The 10219-nt window shown below is 45.0% G+C and overlaps 1 protein-coding gene across 1 annotated transcript; it reads left to right on the top strand.

The window, feature by feature from the left end:
* The first annotated feature begins 4751 nt into the window (after positions 1 to 4751).
* On the top strand, positions 4752 to 6902 carry LOC129331995 (peptidyl-tRNA hydrolase ICT1, mitochondrial-like). The gene is made up of 2 exons (XM_054982735.1): positions 4752 to 4776; positions 6221 to 6902. The coding sequence occupies exons 1-2, from the start codon at positions 4752 to 4754 to the stop codon at positions 6802 to 6804; spliced, it is 609 nt and encodes a 202-aa protein (XP_054838710.1). The 3' UTR covers positions 6805 to 6902.
* The last annotated feature ends 3317 nt before the right edge of the window (positions 6903 to 10219 follow it).

Here is a 10219-nt window from a genome sequence, read left to right as displayed (position 1 = left end):
ATTTTTTTTTAGATTTTATTTATTATATTAGATTTTTAGTCCACCTTCCCCGCCAGGCAGGCTCACGGCAGAGTACAAATATCAATTTACATAAATACAGTTAAAAAGAGATAAAACAGTATACAAATAATATTAAAACAACTTTATACAATACAGCTTCTCTTCAGATGGTGATGATAAAATACTGCTTTTCAAGCCCTGGCTCATATGTTAGGTGGTGGACAGATCTTTAGTGTGGCCAGTGGGGGCCCAACCTAGCCTCCACCATATGCCTGGCAGAACATCTCTGTCTTACAGTCCTGGCAGAAAGATAATAAATCCCGCCGGGGCCCTGGTTTCCTCAGACAGAGAGTTCCACCAGGTTGATGCCAGGACCAAAAAGGCCCTGGCTCTGGTTGAGGCAAGGTGAGCCTCCCTTGGGCCAGAGACCAACAGTTGTTAATTTGTTGAACGAAGCATCCTCTGGGATACATATGGGGAGAGACGGTCCTGCAGATATGCTGGTCCCAGTCTGCATAGAGCTTTATAGGTCAACACCAAAAGCTTGAACCATACCCGGTACTCAACTGGTAACCAGTGCAGCTGGCGTAGTATAGGTGTTATATGTTCCCCAATTGGGACCCTTGCAATTACTTGCGCAGCTGCATTTTGGACCAGCTGTAGCCTCTGGATCAGGCCCAGGGGAAGCCTTGCATAGAGCGAGTTGCTGTAGTCTAATCTAGAGGTGACCGTTGCTTGGATCACTGAAGTTAAGTCATGGGTTGCTTAAGTGAAACTGATGATTGTTCATTGTTCATTTGCATGGTCAAAGAAGCCACCATTCTCCTTTGCAGGTGCCCTTCCTTAGATTTGGGTATTCACATGGCGGTCGTGAAGCAACTGTCTAGAAAGTATGTGTAGAGAACCTCTTGAGAAGACAGGTCAGAACATCTCTCCCTGACAAGATCTCCAAAATTTTCTTTAAGTGAGCTCTGTACAGGTGCAGGGCTCTTATGTGACATTGTATACATACTTCGGTAGTACACAATGTACTTTGGTAGTCCATTGTGTACTACCAAAGACATCAAGCAACCTGTGTAAGTGCTTGCCTGAAAGTATTCTCACTTACTTCACTACGTGGATTAACTATATGGAATGACATACCTTAATGAAAGGATCTTTGTGAATCCTGAAGCCTTAGAAAACCTGCACCTGAAATCGGGCGTGCAGCTCATGTGCCACTGGATTTTTTGGACTGTTCAGAAATGACAAGCAAAGCAAACAAGTTGCTTAAGTGAAACTGATGATCTTTCATTCTTCATTTGCATGGTCAGTGAAGCCTCCATGCTCCTTTGCTGGTGCCCTTCCTTAGATTTGGGCATTCACGTGGTGGTCATGAAGCGACTGTCTAGAAAATATGTGTAGAGAACCTCTTGAGAAGACAGTTCAGACTGTCTCTCTTTGCCAAGATCTCCAAAAATTTCTTTAAGTGAACTCTGTATAGGTGCAGCGCTCATATGAGACATTGTATACATGACTACCAAAGACTGTCAAGCAACCCGTGTAAGTGTTTGCCTGAAAATGTTCTCACTTATTTCACTATGTGGATTAGCTATATGGAATGACATACCTTAATGAGAAGATCTTTGGAAAGCCCGAAGACTAACAGCCAAATGCTTCCAATGATGGGCAGCCGGAGAGGTCCAGGAGGGTAATTCCTCCGTGGCGACAGCTGTTTCAGAAAGTGCAGAATTAGGAGGCATGCCAGCAGGGCTATCAGAATTCCCCATAGTCCCAACATTGTCCTTGCTTCTATTTCTCTGTCTTTCTATCTTTCACCTGGATAGGCTGAATGTTCTTCCTCTAGTGGCTTTTCTTTCCTTCCCGATGGTTGCCACTTATCTCAGTTTTATACGGGCATCCTTTTTATACACCAGAGACACAGCAAAATGCACAGGAAGTCAATGGGCACGATTTCAAACTAGTTTTGGAATGTGGTCATCCTGGCATGTATTGTTGTAGTATGTGTAATTATCAATATGTTTAATCCCGATACGGTTACTCAATTAATGATGGGGGAGAGTTTAATATTAAAGTTCTATATAATCCAACCTTGGACTGAAAACATCGATGTTGTTCCATGTATTTCTGAAAGATTAGATTGCTATTTGCTTACGAAATATACATGCCTGTGGAGTTGTATAGTGAGCCCTTTTATTTCTGCCTTCCATCCTCACACTCTCAGATATCTGTGGAAAGTCTAGGCAATGTCTGTTTTTTCCTGATAAAACAATGTTGCTATTGGGTGCCCAATACAGTGACGTCAGTCTGCTCATTGTTGACATTTTCAGTGAACAAATGGATGTGCAAGGTTGGAGATTTCTCCTTAGTTTCAATTCCACTTTACTGTGTATCCCGACGTTTGTGCCCATGTACAGTTTTAGAGGAGGAGAAGAGCAAAATTCTGTCGGCAAATATGTGTTCATACATTTTCCTGGACATTGACAGCTACATAGCAGCCAAGGCTTTCCTCTGTTATTGCCTCCTATAGACAAGACTGAGTTTTTGCACATTGTGAGACTTCCTGAATATGCAGGAAAATGTTAATTTTTAGATCATTAATTACAAAATATAAGAATACTTCCCCAAGAGCCCAATGAGTCTTTGCATGGTTCTTAAGATTGGGATGGTGATTCTAGGTGAGAGTCAGCTAATAGTCTAGCCTAGTCAAGAGTTAAGACCTACAGTATCCAAGTTTTGTGGGGGATTTCCATTTATTTATTACCCACACACATACACACTATTCCTATTGGAGTGTGCTCTGAAAAATTCCAATTTTAGTTTTGGATTCGGGGAATCTGAACTAACTAGCTGCTTTTATTGTTCTTTTTTCTGGCTAATGTGTTGCCAGCTCAGAACTGATCTGTTTGCATTTGTTTCATTATCATGAGTTTAGGACCATTCTTTGCAATGAGGTCTTCCAGGCTCTTTGGGGCGCCTGTTTTAGCACTTATCAGTACCAAAATTGCACAGAACAAAATCCAACCTCTAAACTATTGATCTGAGTTTTATGGGGAGCCTTGTTTATCCCCGCACACAAACACACTATTCCTTATGGCTCCACAATCTTTTTGTTATCTCAGTATTTATAATAAAATATTTGCACGTAGATTTAATGAATATATTAACATATAAACAAATATTTTAAGGCCTTAAATCCATTTTAGTTCTCAGGACAAGTTACCAAGAGCTACTCTGGGGTTCTGTAGGGGCATAGCTAACTATGAGCAAGGCAAAAAAAATTAAAAAAAAAAACCAATGGGACAATGCATCATGGAAGCATTGGTAAAATCCAAGATTGGCTTAGATGAATGCATTTCACCTAGTTATTAATATTATACCTATAGTTGTGTTAGATTAATAGAAATCAATAGAGATATTTAGAAAATTTTGTTTCAGATTCTTATCGTAGTGCTTATGGCACATGGTATTAGTCTGAATTGCAATAAATTGATAAAAGTGGCCGTGTATTATTTGTGGGGACAAAACTTTTATTTGAGATGGAATTCCATTCCTTTCCAGAAAATACTTTGTTTCATTAGTATGAAACTATATGAAAATGTCCTTGATACGGATTGTACTAATTTCACACTGTGTAATCCACCTTGAGTCTCGGTAAGAATAGTGGACTATAAATGAAATGAATGAATGAATGAATGAATCCTACTTATAAAAAGGTAAATGTGATCCAGAAAACTCACCTGCTACCCTGGTGTGCATCCAGAGGGTGCTGCCATAGTGGAAAAGCCAGGCTGGGATCAGGAGTGGAGCAGATGGCAATGCCACTCCCCACCTTCACCTGTCAAGGATCAGGAGTGGAGCAGGAGGCAGTGGCCACCCACTGCCTTCACCTGTCTGAGATCAGGAGCAAAGTAGGTGACAATGTCTGTCCCCTTCCTTTACCCAGGCAGAATCAGGCACAGAACAGGAGGCAATGCCCACCTCTGCCAACACCCAGTCAGGATCAAGAGCGGAGCAGGCAGCCATTCCCACCCCCTACCTTCTCCATCAGCACCTTCCAAATCCCAGCCATTCCAGCCCCAATACCAGTGGAAAAGCCATTCCCAGCCATTCCAGCCCCAATCCCAGTGGAAAAGGGGGCCAAAATGGCCCAAAATGGCCATTTTGGGCCCAGCTAGGGGCTGAAATGGCTTGAACTGGGCCTCCCCCACCCAGCACTGACCCGATCAGGATGGTTTTGCCCAGATCCAGTACAAAATGGGCCTAAAATGGCTGAAAATGGCCACTTTGGGCCCATTTCAGCCTGGATCAGGGCCTAAGCAGCCAGTACTGGGTCGATGCCAGGTGGGGGGAGTCTTCCCTCTCCTGGCAGTGACCCGATCTGGATGGTTTCGGCCCCAATTCTGGCCAAAAATGGCTAAAAATGGTCATTTGGGGCCCGTTTGGGCCAGAATTGGGGTCAAAACATCCTGGACCAGGTTGGTGCCAGGCACAGAAGGCTTTCCCCTCCCAGCACCGACCCAATCCTGATGGTTTTGGCCCCAATCCAGGCCAAAAAGGGCCTGAAATTGCCCAAACCAGCCGTTTTGGGCCATTTTGGCCCAGTTTGTGGCCTAAACAGCCAGGATTGGGTTGGTGCTGGGTGAGGGAGGCTTCCCCCACCCAGCACGAACCCAATCTGGATGGTTTGGGCCCCATAACGGGCCCAAAATGGCCATTTTTGGCATGGTTTGGCCTGGATTGGGGCCTAAATGGCCGTGACTGGGTCGGTGCTGGGTAGGGGAGGCTTCCCTCACCCAGCACCAACCCAGTCCAGATGGTTTTGGCCCAAATCCAAGCCAAAACAGGCCCAAAATTGCCAAAAATGTCATTTTGCGCACATTTCAACCCAGATCGGGGCCTAAATGGCCTGGACCTGGTTGGTGCTGGGTGGGGAAGGCTTTCCCCTCCTGGTACTGACCTGTTCCAGATGTTTCAGCCCTGATCCGGGCCATTTTGGCCCCGATCCAGGCCAGAACAGGCCCCAAATGGTCAAAAATGGCCATTTTGGGCCTGTTTCGTCCCGGATCGGGGCCTAAATGGCCAGGACTGGTTCGGTGCTGGGTGGCGGAATGCTACCCTCTCCAGCACTGACCTGATACAGCCCCAAGATTCTAAAAAGTGATAAAGTTCTAATTATAAATCAGCCTGCCAGCTGCACTCCTTACGGTGAGATCTGATGAACTTCATAAACACCAAAAAAATCTGGATCAGAACATATTTGGGTGCATATGGAATTATTTGGATCTATGAATAGGGGAGTTCATCATAGCTTTAGACAGATCATTATCTTGTGAATAATGTAGTACTGCGTAGGGTGTGCATAATGAAAATCACAAGTCTTAAAAATCATTAAAATAACTGTTTCCTAGTCTTTCTTGTGACACTCTGGAATAGGAATGCTATTCCTGGATAGTTGGTAGCCACAAAACCTCTTCCTCAAGAAATCCATGGGTTCTCCCACCCCACATTCTGGCATTGACCTGAAGCAGCATGAGTTCGTATTTCACTTGAGTCTGCACTAAATTTCTCCCTTCCAATCAGATTATTGCAAGGGAGGAGTAAAGAGCACTCCCAGCCAATCCCAAAGAGAGCTGCCATTCTCCTCCATCCCTCTTTCCTCTTTGTCTTCCAATGTGGGCTGGAGAGAGGCTTTTTCTTGTGAAAATAGAAAAACCTAATTTTGGAGGGGGAGGGGCTTGCTCAGGGGTCTGTAGAATGCAAACACTTTGCCCCATTTTCTTGAAACTTGGGGGTTCTTTGAAGGCACAAGACAGGCACAAGACACTTCAATGCCATTTTGGTGACATTTGGTTGAAAAAAACAACTCCAATCTCCCAGAAGTCTCTCCTAGGGAATAATGACAGTGCCAAGTTGGCTGGGGGATGGGGGCTGCAAGGGAAAACTTCCTCGCTTTCTGAATTGGAACAAACAACCACACCAAAGAATGAAGGCAAATGCAGAATTTTCAGAGGAAAGGTACATTTTTAAAAATTGTCAGACACTGTAAGAGGAGGGAAATAAAATAAATGTCGATTTTTAAAACAAACCTTGTACTCAGCAATTCAGCTCAGACTTTGTTCTATGGTTATAAAAAAGGAGTTGATTTTTCAGTGGTTAGGTTGATTGTCTATCAATCCATTTATGACTGTTCAGAGATTGTTTCATTGAGAAAACGCAGCCAGCGTGCCAAGATGGCGGCGTGCTCTTTGCGCTGCCTTTGGGGAAGCCGGGCACCGCAAAGGCTGGCTTTATTGGCACGTCGGCAAGTCCCACTCCGGGCCTTCGCCCTCCCGGCTTCCAGCTCTGATTTCCGCAGCGAATACAGTCTGGATAAACAAAAAGAATGTTCCTGATATTCCCGTAGATCGTTTGTCAATATCTTATTGTCGGAGTAGTGGCCCAGGAGGCCAGAATGTTAACAAAGTGAATACTAAAGCAGAGATCCGATTCCTTTTGGCATCTGCAGACTGGATTGCAGAAGATGTGCGACAGAAAATGGCAGTGATGCACAAGAATAAGATAAGCAAATCTGGGGAGTTGATCATCACCTCTGAAGTGAGTCGCTATCAGATGAGGAATTTGGCAGATTGTTTACTGAAGCTCAGAGACCTGATTGCAGAAGCCACTGAGAAACCTCAAGTTGTATCCAAACTTGATGTACAGATCATCAGAGACAGGGTAGAGAAAATGAACCGTGAACGTCTGCACCAAAAAAAAATTCACTCTGCTTTAAAGCAGAGCAGGCATGTGGACTTTGACTGAATTGGAAAGGAGAAACGCTGGCTCATTTTCCTCTGTTTCTTGAAGAAAGCAAACCATTTTAAACTGGTTCTTTGTGTAAAAATAAAACATACAATATATAAAAAAAAGAGAGATTGTTTCACTGTATTCCTCCCTAACCATGCAATATTGCACAATGAGCTTCAGTTCTTCCTATCTTTGCTACGTAACTGCCTCTCTCAGCAGGCAATTGCTTCAATATATAATTAAATTAGTCACAAATCAGATTGGTCATATACATAAATGCTGTTTATCTAAGCAGTCCCTCGTGATACCAATGGCTGCTAATCAGACTAAATTGGCCCAGTCTTTCTGCACATACAGTTCTGCAAAAATCTCAACCTGTCTGGCAGGAATACACAGGTATTTGGTATGGACAGCACAGGTTGGGTGATCAGTTCACATCTGACCTACACCTTTGAACATGGTAGGTTTACAGCCCAACACATTAATGGCAAAGTTTACAGCATTCCTAAATGAAAAATGATTATTTAGGAAGAAGTCTGTCACACCTCGGTGGGTCTGAGGGTGTGGTCGGCGGGGCAGAGGCCGTGCTTGCTGCCCCTCCGGCGGGTCCATCCCTCTAGCCTGCAAGGTGACCGCCTAGCCGGTGCCTCTTCGAAGCTCTTCCTCCCAAGCCCTGGAGCAAGAAGGGGGGGGCGAGCAAAGGTTCCTCCCACAGGACTGAGAATGGGCACCCTGCTTGGGGCTAGGCACCAGTGCTTGCCCCTATGGCTCCCTCAGGTCCTGGCTGAGCCTGTCCTTGACTTCAGGTATAGGGCTGAGCCTCACACACTCCTCCTCAGCCGGGGTCTGGATCCCTCCTTTATACCCTATCTCCAGCCCCTCCCTACTTCCCATGTTCCCCCTCCCAGAGTAATTCCCAACACCTGAGCCAGGTGCTGCCATAGCAGGTGGCTCCACCCCAGTGGTCTCCCTTGACAGGTCCTGGCCTCTATCCCTCTCCCCAGGCTCCGCCCCCCTGCCGGGCCAGCCTGGGCTGGCATGGCCCTAAACAAATCACCCGCAGCCATCGGGGCTCAGAGGGCAGGCCTGCACAGGCCGCACACCGTTCGGTTTCCAGGGCGGCCAATCGTCTCCCTGGCTGGGTGTGGTAGGCCGGCCATTGCCCGCTGGGCCGGTGAGGCCACCCTTCCTGGGGCCAGAGTCCATCCGCCTAGCTCCCAAGGCCGCCGGCTCGCTCCTGGGCCCAAAGGTGTCCCCCATGACCCCGAAGCTGGGGGCCTTTCACCCTGGTGTCCCAGCCGCTCCCCAGCTCCATCGGTGCACCTGCCCAGGCACTTGCCCGCCCTTGCCGCGCCGCCATCCAGCCGGCCACCCCACTGCTGCTGTGTGCCTCTGGCAGCCGGCTGTCCTGGGCGGTGAGGAGCCTCACCTGCCAGGTAAGTGCCTGCCGCAGAAACCAGGGTGAGTGGGGCGGGCTTGGGGTGGCTCCTCGTCCGGGGAGCAGCCGGTGAAGCCACCCCAGGACAAAGTCTAATCACAGGAGGTTTTTTTCCAGCTGAAAAGGAAACACACTTGCTAATAGGTACATGTTAATAATCTTTCCCAAGACAGGTATCACTTTATGCCGTCATGTTTTTCTTTATCTTGGATGAAATTAGGTATCCCTGAAATTAAAAAAGGGCAAAGAGCTTCTTTGGCCTATGCAACATCCAAAATAGGAAGCAACAGAAATGTAATACTTTTTACTGAGGCTAACTGAAATTTCACAACCAGAGATGGGCACAAACCTAAATACGAACCAAAAAAACACACGAACCAGCAAGCTGGTTCAGAAGTCACACAACATGCCTCCAATCTTCTGTTTCTCTCCCCCCCCCACCATTGAGTAAGAGAGCTTCTTTTATTTCTGATCAGTTTAATACCCTATGTAGCCTCAGTCTAGGGTGTTATTTCTGGGCTACCTGTGGGTCTAGAAAGGACACACACCTGATATGCAGAGAGAGGATTCTGGATCACACAAGATGGAAACTTCAGCTGGGATTGTTTCTCTGTATGTGAAAGATAACCCACTCCTTTTGGGGTTCATATATGGTTGTCATGGGGCTGTGTCACATGGATAAGTAGAAGCAATTGCACGTTTACAATATGAGTTTGATCAAGATGATAAGGTTATGCAATCAACTTCTGCTGGTTGATTTCAGGCATCCAACAATGAGAATTCACAGTTCTAGGGTGAGTCACAGTTCTACATCATTGAATCCAGGACTTAATCCTGGATACTACTGACCTGATGTGTGTCACTGAGTCCTGGCTGGAGGAGTTCTCTCCTTGATTTCTGCAAATGATACAAATCTGAATTATTCAATAGGGCTTTTTACTCAGATAGGAGGGCTGTATTGTAGAGAGGGGGTCTCAAAGAGATGCTTCACTAATGATTTAGGGACCATAGACTTCATTGCAATGTTTCCTTTCGTCCTATCTGTTGCTTTAAGTATGTGCTCCGATGTGCTACCTGTGCTTCAAATATGATCCTACTGGATAGTTCTTATGTGGTCTAATATCAACCGTAGAATTGCTTATGATCTGTTTCAGCATTTCTTCTACTCTGTATTGGATTCTTGCTAATGCTATGTCTTTGTAAACTTGTATTTTTTTACCCTATGGCATTGTTTACGGAAATGTCCTTGATATTGATTATACTATACAGGGTGATTGTTCTGGGGATAACAATAGCATACTTTGTAAACCACTCTGAGTGGGCATTTAAGTTGTCCTGAAGGGCGGTATGTAATTCGAATGTTGTTGTTATTGGAATTTCACACAACACAATCAATAATAAATAAAGATCACATGTTATCATTGATTGGCCTTGCTGAGGTGATACAAGTTTCCACCAGAGACATAAGTATCAGCCAGGTATCAGTATAATATGTATGCTGTTCCAAGTAATGGTGTCTTTTGCAGTTCTGTAGGTGTTATATCAGAAAGCTGCAGTTTTTCCATATAAGTTGTGAAGCTTTTCAAAATAGTTCTCAGTGCCCTGATGACAATGGGGACTACTGTTGTATTCTTCATCCATAGTTGGGTGGTTTTTATTGCCAGATCTCTATATTTAATCATTTTCTTGTTCTTTTTCTTCGACTCTGGCATCCCCCAGAATTGCAATAATTATCCAGACCTTTCGATTTTTTCCCACAACTCTTATGTCTGGTATATTGTGTTCAAGGTGTCTATGAATTTTAATTCTAAAATTGTGACCCTGTCATTTAATCTATTCTCGAACGGTTTCTTCTTCTATTCAGCCTTTGTTTCGTTTGTTTTTAATATGTTCTCTGTTTTCACAGCCTGAGGTAATTTTTCTGTACTTCTTCTGATGTAATCATTCAGGCCTCTCTTTTCTTCTTCCACTACCTGATGTAGTTTTGTTTGG

Source organism: Eublepharis macularius, chromosome 6 (assembly GCF_028583425.1).
Source record: "Eublepharis macularius isolate TG4126 chromosome 6, MPM_Emac_v1.0, whole genome shotgun sequence".
Lineage (NCBI taxonomy): Eukaryota > Metazoa > Chordata > Lepidosauria > Squamata > Eublepharidae > Eublepharis > Eublepharis macularius.
The sequence above is the reverse complement of the archived record's forward strand: the minus strand, read 5'-3'. Positions and strand labels throughout refer to the sequence as shown.

Coding starts and splice junctions, on each gene's coding strand:
- LOC129331995 (XM_054982735.1), top strand. CDS start 4,752: ATGGCCGTGACTGGGTCGGTGCTGG. Junction 4,777..6,220: donor CGTGACTGGGTCGGTGCTGG/GTAGGGGAGGCT, acceptor GAGAAAACGCAG/CCAGCGTGCCAAGATGGCGG.